This window comes from Hyperoodon ampullatus, assembly GCF_949752795.1.
Source record: "Hyperoodon ampullatus genome assembly, chromosome: 15".
NCBI lineage: Eukaryota > Metazoa > Chordata > Mammalia > Artiodactyla > Ziphiidae > Hyperoodon > Hyperoodon ampullatus.
This window is the reverse complement of record NC_136928.1, coordinates 52,891,491-52,909,533: the sequence shown is the minus strand read 5'-3', so window position 1 is coordinate 52,909,533 and position 18,043 is coordinate 52,891,491. Positions and strand designations below refer to the sequence as shown.

General features: G+C 39.0%; 2 protein-coding genes and 1 pseudogene across 5 annotated transcripts in view; 2 read left to right on the top strand and 1 right to left on the bottom strand.

Annotated features, from left to right (window-relative positions):
• Positions 1-3,232, top strand: part of SLC3A1 (solute carrier family 3 member 1) — a gene marked incomplete at its 5' end in the record, with an annotated part of 31,503 nt that extends 28,271 nt beyond the window's left edge. The window contains one exon of the mRNA XM_079720844.1: positions 2,669-3,232. Coding sequence (XP_079576970.1) covers positions 2,669-3,109 — 441 coding nt within the window. The 3' untranslated portion in view covers positions 3,110-3,232. The remainder of the gene's footprint in view (positions 1-2,668) is intronic.
• Positions 3,233-3,832: 600 nt separating this feature from the next.
• The window catches only part of PREPL (prolyl endopeptidase like), a gene marked incomplete at both ends in the record, with an annotated part of 53,605 nt that continues 39,394 nt past the window's right edge, over positions 3,833-18,043 (bottom strand). For 2 of the 3 annotated variants that reach the window (XM_079720784.1, XM_079720785.1), the window contains 7 exons: positions 3,833-3,922; positions 4,293-4,366; positions 5,225-5,348; positions 5,756-5,905; positions 9,855-10,071; positions 13,519-13,694; positions 16,039-16,236. In XM_079720784.1, coding sequence (XP_079576910.1) covers positions 3,833-3,922; positions 4,293-4,366; positions 5,225-5,348; positions 5,756-5,905; positions 9,855-10,071; positions 13,519-13,694; positions 16,039-16,236 — 1,029 coding nt within the window. The remainder of the gene's footprint in view (positions 3,923-4,292; positions 4,367-5,224; positions 5,349-5,755; positions 5,906-9,854; positions 10,072-13,518; positions 13,695-16,038; positions 16,237-18,043) is intronic. The other variant, XM_079720786.1, reaches the window with a different exon arrangement.
• Positions 10,265-11,876, top strand: LOC307064762 (sorting nexin-6-like; annotated as a pseudogene). Its single transcript has 3 exons — positions 10,265-10,378; positions 10,422-11,082; positions 11,290-11,876. The product of its transcript is annotated as a sorting nexin-6-like (transcript).

Here is an 18,043-nt window from a genome sequence, read left to right as displayed (position 1 = left end):
CAAAAAAATGAACATACTTTTTAACTTAGTAATTTCGTTCCTAGATATCTGTATCTAGGAATACTTGCACATGTGGAAAATGATAAATATTCAAGGATCTCTACTGCAGCACTGTTTTTTTTTAAAGAAATATAAATTTATATAACATGATTTTTAACCTATCCAATTGGTTTTCTTTTTTTTTTTTAACATCTTTATTGGAGTATAATTGCTTTACAGTGGTGTGTTAGTTTCTGCTTTATAACAAAGTGAATCAGCTATACATATACATATATCCCCACATATCCTCCCTCTTACGTCTTCCTCCCACTCTCCCTATCCCACCCCTCTAGGTGGTCACAAAGCACTGAGCTGATCTCCCTGTGCTATGTGGCTGCTTCCCACTAGCTATCTATTTTACATTGGTAGTATATATAAGTCCATGCCAATCTCTCACTTCTTCCCAGCTTACCCTTCCCCCTCCCCATGTCCTCAAGTCCATTCTCTACGTCTGCATCTTTATTCCTGTCCTGCCCCTAGGTTCTTCAGAACCATTTTTTATTTTATTTTTTTAGATTCCATATATATGTGTTAGCATATGGTATTTATTTTTCTCTTTCTGACTTACTTCACTGTGTATGACAGTCTCTAGGTCCATCCACCTCACTACAAATAACTCCATTTCATTTCTTCTTATGGCTGAGTAATATTCCATTGTATATATGTGCCACATCTTTATCCATTCATCTGTCAATGGACACATAGGTTGCTTCCATGTCCTGGCTATTGTAAATAGAGCTGCAATGAACATTGTGATACACGACTCTTTTTGAATTATGGTTTTCTCAGGGTATATGCCCAGTAGTGGGACTGTGCAGCACTGTTCTTAATAGCAGAAGACTCTGGAAATGATTTATATATTTCATCAACAGAAAGCCAGTTGAATCAATTATGGTTAATCTATACAAGAGACAAGTACGCAGCTGTGAAAAAGAATGAGGGAGTTCTCTGTGCATTGATAAGAGACCACCTCTAACATATACTAAATAATTTAAAAAATGGTACAGAATGGTAACATGCCACTATTTGTGTAAACAAGGAAAAAGTATATCTACCTATGTCTGCATAGGCACAGAATGTATCATTTCATATGAAACATAAAATGAAAGAATATAAACAGTAATAGCGTTTATCTCTGGGAGAGAAAATGGGAAGCTAGGGGACGGTATTGAAGAAAACCATTTATATATTATTCTTATAATTGAATTTTATATTGTATGCATGCCTTTTCTATTTAAAACAATAAAGTTACAAAAAGCAGGTGTGGAAATATTTAATAGCAGACAAAATAGAATTCAATATGAAAAGCATGAGACAAAGGCAATTTTCAAAAACTGATGAAAGAACATTCCCCTATAAATCATGAATCTATGCATCTAACAATAGCTTCAAAATGTATAAAACAAGTACTATGAGAAATGCAAAGAAAGACTGATAAATCCACAATTACAGAGAGACACTTCAACATACTTCTAGAAAATGGTAAATGAATAGACAAAAATAATAGTTAACACTTACTGGGCACTTCTTATGTGAGTGGCACTGAACTATGCTTCTTCATGCATTATCTAAGGCTATAGAAAATGTTAGTAGTAATTTGACAAGTCATATACATATACCATATACATGTACCATAAACACCTTTGTACCTGATAAACACAGAATAAACATTTTTTTCAGACATTCATTAGATATTCACTAAACATTACGCACCTGCCCCAAACAACCACCAGTACCACTGAGGTCAACATGGCTGGCAAGACTACAATGAAATGAATGCTATCACTGATTTGGCAACAGCTTTTATGAAGACAAATTTGGCATTATGTATCAAGTATCCATACTCCTTGACATAATAATTGTCTTTCTGATATTTATATCTTAAATAAATAATCCAAATATGGGGGAAGCATATTAGAAACTTGAATGTCAAAATGAAAGGGAATGATTAAGTATTGTATAACCATTCATTAGAATATTATTCTGCCATTAAAATGACATTTAATATAATAACAAAAGATGCTTAAAATGTTAAAGGAAAACAAGAAAAATACATTAAATTATGTATATTTTATACAGCTGTAAAATTAACCCCAATCTTCTTTAATGGGCATATTTTAACTTTCACTTTAGGCAGCATTTTGCTTTGCATCCCTTTCTGCAATTTTCTGTTCATAATTAGCATCTGTTAATGTTACACCAACCTACACATTATTCTACAATAAAGAACAGAGAAGCCCCAGTTCACCAGAGGTGCTCGCAGTCCATGGCCATGATGGCTGCTTTTCTGCCAGTTAAATATAGCATAAAGGGACTTTCTTTAGGCAAGTTAAATATCCATTAACTTAGACATGGACATTTAGTGGAGTCAAATTTGGCCTCTACATCAGCTCTGGCCAAGATGTAGCAGAGAACTGTGCATGCAGCAGTCACTCCCAGACAAGGTGAAACCCTGAATTTGTAGTTTCTATCGGTAGTTAAATAAACTATTCTTACCTACTTATTAATACTTAAAAGTTGGTAGTTGTTTTAAGGGTTAAAATAGAAGCAAGTTTTTTGGGGAAATAATTCCTTATTTGATACTCTTAGAATCAAACATTTATGTGAATATTCTTTTTTAAAAAAATAGGTCCAAAAGACTCAGCCCAGATCAGCACTGAAGCTATATCAAGAATTAAGTCTGCTTCATGCCAATGAGCCACTCTTCAGCAGGGGCTGGTTTTGCTACTTGAGGAATGACAACCACTCTGTTGTGTACACAAGAGAGCTGGATGGCATAGACAGAGTCTTCCTCATGGTTCTGAATTTTGGAGAATTATCACTGCTAAATCTAAAGGAAATGATTTCAAATATTCCCATAAGAGTAAGGATAAGGTTAAGTACCAATTCTGCCTACAAAGGCCATGAAGTTGATACGCATGCCATTACACTGGACAAAGGAGAAGGACTCATCCTTGAATACAACACGAGGAATCTCCTTCATCACCAAACAGCATTCCAAGACAGATGTTTTGTTTCCAACCGGGCATGCTATTCCAGTGTACTGAACATACTGCACAGCTTGTGTTAGGCACCTCTGTGAAAGAGATGGAGCCGCTGGCATTCTGTTCTATTGTAAGCATTTGCAGTAACTTCACGTACAGCAGCATGGTGCTGGGTGAACTTTGTGAACGGTAATTAATTCTTAGATATCTCTAGCTTGAGTGAAACTGCTTTAGGATAGGTTCTCAAATGTTTTTCAAGAATAATAAAGTGTTTAAAAGAAAATTATCCCTTGCAGGAACTTGTGTTAGCCTCAATAACATGATCAGAGCACCTTAGGACTCCAGAATATTAGAGAGATCTAATGAATTTTAATGTGAGGAATATCATCTTCTTCCATAAAATGCAGGTACAGAAATTGGAGGATGACTTAACTGCTAGAGTATCTAAAAATGTTCACTAGCAAAGAAGCAGGACCTTGATTTGTAAACTGTTCCAAGAAAATCAGAGTAAAACAAACCTGTTCTGATGCGGGAAAGGGGAAAGTTCTGCTGTCACCAATCCTTCCTTCACTCCCTTCTCTATGTCCTTCTACAGAGCATGGTTTGAAAACTACTTTCCTAGGTTAAGGGGCATGTGCATCAATGGAGACGATGGTATAAGCAAGTGAGCTGTATACAAAACAAAATCTGGATGGAGAAGCAAATTTTAAAAATTATTTACTAACTTAAAAAACTCACTTTTGTTAATGCAACTGGAAATATGACTGAAATATTTCAGTGTGTTTCCAATTTCCACTGAATGCAGCATTTCAGAATTTTAGATATTTCTTAAGATTCTCGAAAACACTGGTGCTGTCAAGTCCAAGTTCCTCGTACAGGAATTTAATTTGGGCTGTAATCTAAAAGAAACACATTTTAAAAATTAGAAAGAAGGCCTTTGTGGTAAAACTCCAGTGTTCAAGTCTCTCCTTGTCCATCCATCTTCACCTAACCCTTAAGTCGGCAATTTATGGCAAAGGTGTTTTTTATTTGGCACAGAGGCAGAAGGCTCCCAAGAACTGAGATTCAACTACTTTCTCTGACAGAGCTCATGTATCAAGTACCTTTTCTCTTTATTGACTCTGAGTTCCTCCTTCCCCCTCAGGTCTCAGCCATAGACCTGACGGTTGGTGAAGCAGCCAGCACAAACCCTGCTGCAACCACTGAAAGGCCAAGTACAACACATCACTAATTGGGAATCTGTCAACTCAGAGGGGCTTGATAGCATACCTTTTTGTGAGAATCCTCAATCACATGATTGCCTCCAGGCTGAATATCTAAAATAATACTGGGGGCTTGATAACCTGAAAGAGTTAACATATGAAACAATTAGAAGGTTTTCAGCCAACTGAGACCCACCCATTTCACCTGGCTCCTTCCAAGCACTCATTTTATTAAAATAACAGTGAAGGAGAAAGGCATAAGCCACCACCACCACCAACAACAAAGACAGGAGAGGTGGGGAGAGCAGTAGAAAACAAATTTTTGAAACAGGAAAAGCAGGAGGAGGCCCAGAGGCAGAGGAAGCTGGATGGAAGAGACTACAGGGCTACATGGAGAAGGAAGCCAATCGGTCTTATGGAATCTGAGAGCCTTGTGACCTGGAAACACCAACTATAGCAATGGGTGAGAGTGAGACACAGAACTGAATACAGGGCAACTGTCTGGAAACTTGTATGTGAGACCCTCTGACCCTGAGCCCAGAAGGTCCTGGCATGTCTTGGCAAGGAAAAACGGTAAGAGTGCTTGTCTAGTAAAATTGAAAGATATAGAGAAAATTAAAGCTGCTAGTTTGGGCACTGAAGCTCCAGAGCAAAAACTTCAGAATTTGTTTTTAGAGATTCCCAAGAATAATAGCTCAATTAATTTTGTTAAAGAATGAATGATATGATACGGTATGATAGTACACCTCCAAGTTATGTAGATATTTAAATTTACTTTTTTCTTTGTGCCTTGCCTACCTTATTTTAATGCTGTCCTTTGAAAAACAGGCGAGGCAGTTATAGTTATTACATTTGCTTCAAATGGGTAGTTGACATAGGAAAAACAGTGGTTTGTCTAAAATCATGGGTGATTGATTTGGTCTGCAGTACTACTCTGAGCAGTACACTGAAGGTGACATTCCATGTAGCTACGTCCCCTGCTCCCAGGTGGTCTCCTACCTTCCCCGGTGTCCTTAGCATGCTCCACGATGGCTTCCTTGAGTTTCTCAGTATAGTTTACAATTCCTTTCAGAGGCACACGTTCGTCATTTTCATAAGCTGTGATGTGAATCGAAGGATAATGCTGAAAGAAAAGAGATGTACAAAGAATTTATATTATTCCTTATGGTCCCTTTCCACCTTATGGATTATGAAAAACAATCACCTCCAATTTCTTTTTCCCTAAGTGCTAGAATTTTTTTTCTCATTTGATATTCTTGAGAGATATATGGCATCACAATACTAGACGATTTGTTACCTGGAATAACCTTTTCTTGACTAGTGAGACCTTGATCTTATTGAATCTATTCTCCTGAGCTATTAAGTTGAAACAAACATGGAGTATGAGCAGAGAAGGGGCTGAAAGGTGTTTGAGTATTATAAGAAACAATCTAAGGCCTTACTAAATTCCTGCTTTGGCTCGGGTAAATATCCTTTTCATTATTCTCTCTATCACTTCAGCATAGTATGTCATTAACTGTCTTTCACTACCTTAGGTTTAATGTTTTGATAGGGGCAGTAACGTTTTATGTAGTTCTTGTGTTTTTCATCAGATGAAGGATTCCCCCACTCTTCTAATTCTTCTAATGTCAGAGGAAGTGTAGTGTCCATCATGGTGTTGAGAACATCCAAGAAAGGTGCCTTAAAAAAAAAAAAGCCAGAGAAATTTAACCTTCAATTAATAAATTGGTAAAATGAGTTTCAGAAAAATACTATACTTTATGAATATACATGCTGACATCACAGAACAAAGCTCAAGAAGTTATGTACATTCCCAGGAGCCAGATTAATTAGCCAGTCTGTAACCAGGGACTGTGATTTATAACTGGCTTTTAAGGTATTCAGACTCCTTAAATGACAAAGGGTTTATCTTCCAATTTCACAATTTTTGCTTTTAGTTTTGTTTCTTTTATTCACATAATAAATGCCACCACCTCACATCCATTAGGCTACTATAAGAAAAAAAAGTGTTGGCAAGGATGTGGACAAACTGGAACACTTGTGCACTGCTGGTGGGAATGTAAAATGATGCAGAGAGTATGTTGGTTTCTTAAAAAATTAAACTTAGAATTATCATATGATCCAGTAATTCTATTCCTAGGTATATATCCAAAAGAAATGAAAGCACGGTCTTGAAGAGTACACCCCTGTTCACAGCAGTATTTACAATACCCAAAAGGTGGACATAACCCAAGTGTCCACTGACAGATGAATGGATAAGCAAAATATAAATACAATAACACAATGAAATTCAGCTTTACAAAGAAGGAAAATCTGACACCTGCTACAACACAATGGACCTTGAGAACATTATCTAAGTGAAATAAACCAGTTATAAAAAGACATATAGGGCTTCCCTGGTGGCGCAGTGGTTGAGAGTCCGCCTGCAGATGCAGGGGACATGGGTTCGTGCCCCGGTCCGGGAAGATCCCACATGCCGCGGAGCGGTTGGGCCTGTGAGCCATGGCCGCTAAGCCTGCGCGTCCGGAGCCTGTGCTCCGCAACGGTAGAGGCCACAACAGTGAGAGGCCTGCGTACGGCAAAAAAAAAAAAAAAAAAAAAAAAAAAAAAGACGTATAATACATTGTACGATTCCATTTATATAGGAGGTACCTTAGTGTAGTCAGATTCATAGAAAACTAGAATGGTGGTTCCCAGGGTCCAGAGGAAGGAGAAATTGGGGAGTTGCTATTTAATGGGTACAGAGTTTCAGTTTTGCAAGATGAGGAGTTATGGAAACTGGTTGCACAACAACGTTGAGTGTACTTAACACTACTGAACTGAACACACTTAAAAATGGTTAAGATCGGGGCTTCCCTGGTGGTGCAGTGGTTGAGAGTCTGCCTGCTGATGCAGGGGATGCGGGTTTGTGCCCCGGTCCGGGAAGATCCCACATGCCACGGAGCGGCTGGGCCCGTGAGCCATGGCCACTGGGCCTGCACGTCCGGAGCCTGTGCTCTGCAGTGGGAGAGGCCACAGCAGTGAGAGGCCCACGTACCGCCAAAAGAAAAAAAAAATGGTTGAGATGGTAAATTTTATGTTATTTTACCACAATTAAAACTTAAAAATAAGGGCTTTCCTGGTGGCGCAGTGGCTGAGAATCCACCTGCCAATGCAGGGGACATGGGTTCGAGCCCTGGGCTGGGAAGATCCCACATGCTGCCAAGCAACTAAGTCCATGTGCCACAACTACTGAGCCTGTGCTCCAGAGCCCATGAGCCACAACTACTGAGCCCACGTGCCACAACTACTGAAGCCCACGTGCCTAGAGCCTGTGCTCTGCAACAAGAGAAGCCACCACCATGAGAAGGCCACCACTGCAATGAAGAATAGCCCCCGCTTGACACAACTAGAGAAGCTCACGTGCAGCAACGAAGACCCAACACAGCTAAAAATAAATAAATAAAAAATTAAAAATAAAACCCCAACAACACATGAATAAACTCAGTTGGACATTTTACATTATAAAAAGGTAATAAATGCTAATTGAAGAAAATCTGAAAATTATCCAAGTTGAAAAAGAATATCACTCATTGGCTTATAACCAGTATTAAAACATTTAATAAAATGGGAGCTGCTTTGTTCATATAGCTATATGATCTTCTGTTAACATGTTTTGCAGCTTTCTCTTTTATGAACATTAAGCAAATATGGGCAAATGCAATTCTTTTTGGCTTCCTAGCATGTTAGCTCCTTTTCTGCATTTAGAATATCCCTAACCTTATGAGACAGCCTGCCTCTCACTGTAGAGGAGCTAAATGCCAGATAGTTCCTTTTCCAGCTTTCCCTCAGAGTGAGAGTAGCCACATGACTTAGGTTTACCAATCAGACATAACGGGCTCCAAACTTTGAATGAATTGTGGGATAACTGCGTTACCTCCAATTCTTCACTATTATAAGCAATGTGGGATAAATATTCTTATAAATTTCTGATTATTTCCTTTCTGATTTCTTTCTTTTTTAAAATTTATTTATTTTTGGCTGTGTTGGGTCTTCCTTGCTGCGCGCGGGCTATCTCTAGTTGCGGCGAGTGGGGGCTACTCTTCGTTGAGGTGCGCAGGCCTCTCATTGCGGTGGCCTCCTGTTGCAGAGCACGGGCTCTAGGCGCACGGGCTTCAGTAGTTGTGGCACGCAGGCTCAGTAGTTCTGGCGCACAGGCTTAGTTGCTCCGTGGCATGCGGGATCTTCCCGGACCAGGGCTTGAACCCGTGTCCCCTGCACTGGCAGGCGGATTCCTAACCACTGCACCACCAGGGAAGCCCTCCTTTCTGATTTCTAAAAGTCAAAGGTTAGTTGCATTTTCTTTATAATTCTGCCATTATTATCTTTGTGCATAGAGTTTTTTCCCTTCTGTACTTAGTATTTCTCTTAAAAAACAGATTTACAGATCAGGAATATTTAACACTTATTTACTTAATACAAGCCCACAGTGTATAGCCCACACCCTCAAAAAAAAAAAAAAAAACCTGAAAATAATTTACTCTCTCCATCCTAGTCATTATCTTCTAGAGTATCTACTGTAGAAGAACAAAATTTGTCACCCCCCGATTATTTCAAGCGGAAAACAATCAAGGCCCAAAAGGCTCAGGAAGAAACTTTGATCTTCTCCCTAACAGCCTGAAGAATTTAGATAGAGGGTGTATTACAGGAACATCACTAGATAATAAATATGGACTAGCTGTGGTGGGGAAATGCTTAGAGACCAGAGTCCACTCTGTGTCCCATGGCCTCTGCTAACCCAGCAAACATGTTTACCAAACTTTTGCTTTTCCACCTCCATGTGAACTGCCTTCTACCCCTTGAAGTCTTACCCCTAACATCCTCTTCCATCTTTAGCTGAAGATGGTGTTTAAGGTGAATAACCATGGCCACCATTCTGGTCATTTTGGTGAGTTACTCAGTCTGCTGGGTCTCTTCCATGTATACATGTTATTAAACTTTTGCTTGATTTTTCTCCTGTTAATCTGTCTCATGTCAATTTAATTCTGAAACCAGCCAGAAGAACCTAGAGGGAAGAGGAAAATTTCTTTCTCCCCTACACTAACCAGGAAGCAGGAGAAAGATGGAGGTGAAATGAGCGGCTATAATTTCATAACTTTGGACATCAGGAAAAGACTATAGAGCCTTTTCAGAACAGGAAAAGATATTTCAATTGAAGTATAGGAAAATATTCCTAAAGACCATTAATAAGAATAGGGTATGTGAAAATAGAGAGCCCCTAAATCCAGGACTGAAATGTTGATGGGCAAGAAGAGTCAAAGGATTTCACACATTCCAGAGTCAGTGTGCTTGGCCTGACTTCCTGGATGTGGTGTTTCGTATATGCTTTGTCTCTTTTCCACCAACTCTAAATGTTCTTACAAATAAAAAATGATCAGTGGGAATAGCCATTAATATCCTTCAGAGGAAATCCTTAAAAATCAATAAAGAACACTGTCAGGGAAGTTCTCCCAGAGCTATAATTCTGTGCTTAAAGTTTAAAAGCTTTGTTATACTCCTATGGTATGGTAAAACTGTAACAAAATTTTTCTTAGAGCATCTATTACTTCACGCCTCCCTATTCTGTAAACTGTAGAGGCAGAGTACTTACCTCCAAAGTCACAGCTCTCAGCAGCTCTGGATTAGAATTACACAATGCTCCCACAAGCACCCCTCCAGCACTGAAAGCAGTCAGGGTTGTTAGACTTGGCTGAGAAAAGCCTTGGCCATGAAGTGTCTTAATGCAAGCCTCTAAGTCAGCAAGGCCATTGAGTTTTTTAGTTAGACGGCCATCAGCGTGCCACTGGAGGCCTAACTCACCACCTCCCCTGAAATTAAAGGGCAAAAAAGTTTTAGTGGGGAAAAAATGTTAATGATATATAGGTCAGGGTCAGCAAACTACAGCCTGCGGGTTAAATCTCCCCAGGGGCCTGTTTTTGTATGGCCCTTGAGCTAAGAAGGATTTTTACATTTTTAAAGGTTGGGAAAAAAAATATCAACCAGGAATATGCAACAGAGACCATGTGGCCTGCAAAGCCTAAGATGTTTACTATTTTGTTCTTCAGAGAAAAAGTTTGCCAACCTGACACAGTCAATCAAAAATTGATTCAAGGCGCGCTGAGACCCGGGCGCGCAGTGGGGGGCAGCAGGCGTGGGGCAGGCATGGGGGCCTCACCAGCCTGGCACTAATGTCTCGCTCTGTGCCTCCCCAACACCATCCTCTCTCCTGGCGCGCCGGGCCCTGCCAACCCTGCAGGACGGCCCCAACTTCCTCTCAGAGGAGGACCTCGAACTTAAAGCAATAAATGTAGATCTTCAAAGTGATGCTGCTCTACAGGTGGACATTTCTGATGCTCTTAGTAAGAGAGAGAAAGTAAAATTCACTGTTCACACAAAGAGTTCACGGCCAAATTTTAAACAAAATGAGTTTTCTGTTGTTGGACAACACGAGGAACTTATCTGGCTTCATGATTCCTTCACTGAAAGTGAAGACTATGCAGGTTACATCATCCCTCCAAGCACCACCAAAACCTGATTTTGATGCCTCAAGGGAAAAACTACAGAAACTTCGAGGAGAAGGGTCTATGACAAAGGAAGAATTCACAAAAATGAAACAGGAGCTGGAAGCTGAGTATATTTGGCAATATTCAAGAAGACCGTTGCAGTGCATGAAGTGTTCCTGTGTTGTGTGGCAGCACACCCCGTTTTGAGGAAAGATTTAAATTTCTATGTCTTCCTGGAATATAATCAAGATTTGACTGTGCGAGGAAAAAATAAAAAAGAGAAACTTGAAGATTTCTTTAAAAATGTGGTTAAATCAGGGCTTCCCTGGTGGCGCAGTGGTTGAGAGTCCGCCTGCCGATGCAGGGGACACGGGTTCATGCCCCGGTCCGGGAAGATCTCACGTGCCGCGGAGTGGCTGGGCCCGTGAGCCATGGCCGCTGAGCCTGCGCGTCCGGAGCCTGTGCCCCGCAACGGGAGAGGCCACAATAGTGAGAGGCCCGCGTACCGCAAAAAAAAAAAAAAAAGAAATGTGGTTAAATCAGCAAATGAAGTAGTTGTTTCTTGCGTAAAGGATGCAGATGATTTCTTTGAGCATGAACGAACATTCCTTTTAGAGTATCATAACCGTGTTAAGGCTGCATCTGCTAAATCTGATAGGATGACGAGATCCCACAAAAGTGCTGCAGATGATTACAACAGAATTGGTTCTTCATTATATGCTTTAGGAACTCAGGTTTCTACACATATATGCAAGTTTTTCTTAAAGGTTCAGAACTCTTTGATAAAACAAGAAAAAGTGTCAGCTGATGAGGACCTCAAACTTTCTGACCTTTTAAAATATTACTTAAGAGAATCTCAAGCTGCTAAGGGATCTCCTCTATCAAAGATCTAGGTCACCACTGGATTATGAAAATGGTAATAAAGCACTGGATAAAGTAAGAGTGAAAAATAAAGATGTTCTGTAGGATGAAACGTCCCAACAATTATGCTGTCAGAAATTTGAAAAAATATCTGTATCTGTAAAACAAGAACGTAGAGATTTTAAGACAAGAAGAGTTGCTGCATTCAGAAAAAATTAGTGGAACTGGCAGAGTCAGAACTGAAACATGCAAAGGTAGTGTCATATTAAAGATTTAATAATTTAAGTGACATAATTTAGTAATGAGTCAGTTATGAAACCTTATTCTAGTTTTAAAAATAGAGAATCTTAGAAATGAGAGGGATTTTAAAGATCACCTAATTTAAATAAGAATAATATCTATAATAGATCTAATGGTCAGCTTTGCAAGACTCTAGTACCTAATATGGAAAAACAGTATCATTTTTTGACTAGTTGTTAAAAAAAAAATCTTCCTTAAAAAAAAAAAAACTGACTCAACAAATATGCTTTGAGTGCCTGCTTACTGTTTACCAGACATTGTGCTAAATGCAGGCCTTAAAAATATAAAAAAGTAGGGCTTCCCTGGTGGCGCAGTGGTTGAGAGTCCGCCTGCCAATGCAGGGGACACGGGTTCGTGCCCCGGTCCGGGAGGATCCCACATGCCGCGGAGCAGCTGGGCCTGTGAGCCATGGCCGCTGGGCCTGCACGTCCGGAGCCTGTGCTCCGCAACAGGAGAGGCCACAAAAGTGAGAGGCCCGTGTACCGCAAAAAAAAAAAAAAAAAAAAAAAAAAAAAAAAATATATATATATATATATATATATATAAAAGTAGAATCCTCTGTCCTAGAGGTCATAATTTTGTGGGGAAAGAGAATAGCTACCAAGCAATGTGGTTGCTGCTATAACAGAACCAGAACCAGAGGAGAGAACATCCATCCAACCTGTCAGGTTAGGGGCATATATAGGAGTCAGGAACATGAATGCTTTAAGGAGGTGATACCTAAGCTGAGTCTTGAAGGAAGAATGTGGGTTCCCAGAAGGGCAAAGAAAGGGAAGGCATCAAGACACAGCATGTGCAAAGGCACAGAGGGGAAAGAGGTTGTCATTTGAAAGCATGTAGCGAGGCTGGATGTGTAGGATGTGCATGGCTGGAGAGCAGGACGTGTTTGGGAAGTGATGACAGATGCCACTACAAAGATAAGCCAAGGGCTTCCCTGGTGGTGCAGTGGTTGAGAGTCCGCCTGCCGATGCAGGGGACACGGGTTCGTGCCCCGGTCCGGGAAGATCCCACATGCCGCGGAGCAGCTGGGCCCGTGAGCCATGGCCGCTGAGCCTGCGCGTCCGGAGCCTGTGCCCCACAACGGGAGAGGTCACAACAGTGAGAGGCCCGCGTACCGCAAAAAAAAAAAAAAAAGATAAGCCAAGTCATTAGGACGTTAAATACTACTCTGAGGTATTTGGATTTTATTGTGGAGATGGGGAAGTGGTAAAGAATTTTAAGCAGAAACATAATACTAATTGTGTCCTGAAAACAGCTTAAATAAAATGGAAGTTACAGTGGAAAAAAGGGAGTCCAGCTTAAGAGGCTATTTTAGAAAAACCCAAACTCATGAGAATTAAATGGAAATAATAATGTAACTAAGAAAGTACAGAGCTTGGTTTATCTATTCTAAAAGTCCTAAAAATCTGGTGTAAAATCCAAAAAATCTACCCTTTTGCTTTTGGGATTAATTAATATGTTACTGAATCAGGTTCTACTAGCACAGGTTTAAGAATACACGAATTCAACAATACAACTGAGAAAATAAACTTCTGCTCCCCAACATACTGTTATTTTGAACATGTGACAATACTCCAGTACTCATATGCCAGGCAAAATGTGCTGACTCACCGAACATGACAATATGCTAATATCCATCCATCGTCCACCAACACCCGCCTTTCAGGCCTGAAATTCATTTTCAAATCCATTCCATAAGCTCCATATACATGTACCAGGAGAGGTTTCTTCTGCAAGTCCTCAGAATCCGTTTTATGGAAAATAGTCATTGGCACTAATTTTCCATCCTGGAAATGAAGATTTACTATGCAGGTAAAGAAGTCTTTTCAAACAGTTTTAACCCCAATTTTATGTGCTGCTTATTGATGTTGAGCACCAACTTCATTTAATTAAGACAAAAGAGTTACGGTCTCTAAAAATCCCTCAGGGTCCTTAATTTTCAGCTACTCTGCTGACCTATAATAGTAACTAGAAAGGAACAGCAAGAGTCTGGCTTGAAAACAGTTTATGAAATGTAGCTTTTCAGTACAGTAAAGAGTTCTTCACTACTCAGTATAACAGATTTTTTTTTTCTTTCACGACAAGCCAAAATACTTATCAAGGTTAGATACACTAGCACGGTATTCTTCCTATACCTCAGGTTACATATGGGCATTTCTCATCTTTGAATATATACAAATATGCTAATTAAAGAAGTTTTAACAACTCAATTTTCTGTACTCAACAGTCAGAATTCTCAATCATTAAAACCTTAAATCTCTTACTGACCTAACACCCACCCACATCCTCTTCAAAGACCTATTTATTTTTAAAATGTTTAAAAGCAGTTTAAGTTTTATAAATTTTAACATCTAAATTATTTTTAGGGCAAATAACTATACTCCAGTGTAGTTCACACTCAACTGACTTCCTTTCATAGAAAAAGGGTAGAAATGTTGGTTCTCACCCTGCTTACAGAAGAAACTAATGAAAAAGCACTAGTTTACATAAGGAAAATAACATAACCAGGCCACTCTCCCTGTTTTTTTCATTCCCATTTTGAAAACTTCACTTTGGGGCACTAGAGTGTTATCAAGTAAGGAAGAACTCTTCCTCTCGTTATTATACCCATTATGACAGCGTAACTGAATTTTCACCATAACTGAATATTCACTTCTCAGTAAGATTCATACTTATAAAATGATGCAGATTTATTTCTATAAAATAATCTTGCTGTGTTCATCTTCCTGCCTCCTACCCAACTTCACTTAAACAAGCAGAGAAGAACTTGTTGGTTGAAAACTTATGAAAAGGAAACGGTAAGGATGGTAGCAAGTCCTGTGATGGCCTGAATCCCAGAGTTCATCAGCAGTGCAAAAATGCCTGTAGTTACAGCAGCTTCCCTTTAGCAGTTGTTTCCTTCTTCCCTAAGGTACGAAGAATCCCTTGGCTCTCCAAGAGCTTAGCTTCACTGTTCTTTCCATTTGGGGTATAATTAAAACATTTTGGGAGATTGGTATAAATCCCATCTTTGTAAAACAAAACAAAGCCTAATCATATGTATTTTGTTGACAAAAACCAAAAGTCTGGAAGGTGATAATGTGTTAACAATGATTATTTCTATGCAGTACAGCAAATAGGACTGAAAAGTAGTCATTTAAATTTTATACATTCTGTATTTTTGCATTTGTTCTAATAAGCATGTATTGCTTTTATAATATTAAAGTAGTCTTTGCTTAAAGATATTTTAAAAAAATCAGTGAATTAAAGAAAAAATTCACAAGGAAAAAAGACTTCTGTTTTGATTCATTCTTTGTCAGTACATGCAAAATTATCTGATGTATGATGTGCTAAGCTCTGAGAATTCCTTAAATTCAAGGCCACGGTTCATGTATTAGTTTGTTCCTCACTTGCTCAAATTTTCTTCTCTACTTACTACCTCCCCAACCTCCCACTGCCCCTGGACAATCTTCCCTCTTTTACGCTAGACTTTGGCCATACTGTTCTCCTTTATACTTCTTGAATGCATTATTTCCCCCTCAATTCAGGGCCTCTGCACAAAATAGAATCCTCCTCCCCCTTTTCTAGCTTAACTCTTGATCATCTTAGAGGCATTACTTCCTCAGAGAAGCTTTCCCCAATTTCTCCAGAGGAGGTAAGGTCCCTTTACCATATGTTTCCACTGTACTCAGTACGTCTTCCTTGGCAGCAATCAGTACATTAGTAATTACTTCTTCAAAATCTAGCATCTTCCCCACTAGATTTAACCTCCATGAGGGCAGGGAGTCTATATTAGTCTAGTTCACTCTAGTCAATTGCTTACTACCTTCATAATTTTTGTCATATCTACACAGAAACTTTGATTATTTTCTTCTTGAAATCAACTTTTAATATTCAAATATACACAAGACATGAAATCAAGGGCTTGCTATGATGGTTATAAATTTTCGAATCCATGTTAAAATAAATGCATGAGTATCAGAAGTTAAAAAAAAAAGTCCACGTACCCCCTAAAATCATTTGGGTCTTGCTGTGGAATGTGAGATCCACTTTACTAAACTGTGCTAATGTAATCCCAGCAATTGCACAATACTTGACAAATAGTATCCTTTCAACAAACAGAGGCTGACAGTGGGGATCACAAAGACTTACCTTGCTTTTGGCTTCTATACGTAAAACACGACTAGTCTTTGTGATTGGGTCTTCATGTCCAGTTTCCTCAAACAGTTTGCCTTCTGCAAACTTATATGTGTAATATTTAGGGGGGCGTATAGGAGAGCAAAGCTGAAAGGGGCAGTTCTTTGGGTCTGAATTTGTATCCATTATGAATCCACAGGCCCAAGGCGGGAGCTGAAGAAATAAAAGTTATTTTTACTCTTTATCTAGACACTAAGTATTATTAATTAAAATTCTGGGTCTGCTCCAAACAAGATGATGTGGACATCAAATTTATTTTTATCCATTATCACATAATGCCTCATCTAAGGGTAACTTCAGCACAACAAAAAATATTTCAAGTGAAAAACAAAACTCTATGCAAATGACCAATAAAATAAGGAAAATGGTTTATCATGAATCTAGATTTACATGAAGTCTCCTTCAATAAAAAAGTTTATTTTGGGGGTATATAAACTTGGGCAATGAAACAGCAAAATGATTAAGAATAACAGCAAATCAAGTAGTAATTCCAGAACCCAGAGACATCTCCAAGATCTCTACTCTCATAGAACATGAAATTTCTCACATGTGTTTTTAATAATTTATCCAGCAGCCCTTACTCTGCTGCCTGGACAGCAGCAGTGATGACAGTTATTATTCCAGGGCTACAAACTGGCTCAGCAGCACTAAAGCATTTACAATTTGTTTTTAACTTTAGCTCCCAGGGTAACCATTGTGCAGAAGAAAACCTTTCCCGCACATCCACTCTGAGAGACTCACAGCTATTACGATTAAGATTCTTAACTTTAAGAAAAAAGGAAAGAAATCAAAATTTATTCTCTCAGAGCAGCAGGGTCCAGCCTCAAGCCTTCCACTAACATCCCTCTTACACCTTTTAAAGAACTCTAGTAAGCAGGCTGACAGTGTGTTAGAAATGGTACTGAGAGTCAGAACATTAAAAGAAAATTGCCTTTCTTTTCCTGAGTAATTGTAGAAAGAGCAAATTCCTTAGAAAATCAGAGGTCTTGGCACAGCAACGTCACTGGTGGGCACTATTCAGAAAGGGTAGGTGGGGGATGTATGCATAAAGAGTGTATCATTTAACCTGTAGAAACTATAGCCAAAGAGCTTATGTTCACAGAGCAAATTCCTTGTAATTAATCCAAAGAATCCACTGCCCTGAAACACTAGGGACATAAATTGGCATGTCTCTCTAAAGGAGTTCCTAACTTATTCTCCTCAGATTGTGGGTTATTTTCAAGGATAATTTGTTTATTTAAATATAAGCCATAACTAGAAAGAAAAATGTAATCATGAAAGTTGGGAAATCTGGTAGCAAAAGTGAAACGAGTAAAAATTGAGACCTCAGTGGGAAAAAAAGGAAGAAGCATTGCTATTAACCTTGTAACAGAGGCCTCAGATTGAGGGCACAAGGCTCCTCAGCCCTCAGGGGTACAAGTTTTTCTCCCCTTTGGTGACACTTTAAAACATTTTCCATGTGACTCATGTAGTAAGCTTAGTTTTTTTTTTTTTTTTTTTAGTAAGCTTAGTTTCTGATTAAATGGTTCCAATAAATCAAAAAGTCTTTTGGGTGTATTTCTTAAACTAATGGGACCAAGGTTAAAGTTTTAATCATAACAAAAACTGTTCCAAGGCTATGGACTTTTTAAAGTTTGTCCAGCTGATATAGAAGTATTAACTATCTCAAGGATATCTTCAGCCACATTTCCTATTGAGATAAGCCTGCGGTATCATCTATGTATATTAATGAACAGAGCCTGAGAAGAATTGTAAGCTGGCCAGGTGATATGCAGATATTCCTTGAGATATCTGACAGAAACACGTTTAGTTTAAGCATTCTACCAGCTAACCACAGTCATTTCATCAAAAGAATGATTAAGACATACATGCTGAAAGAAAATCAGCCCAAGCATGCAGGCTGCTCCAGATGAATTGATGTTAGCACAAAGCAAAACATTTCCTAATTTGCTTTAATTAA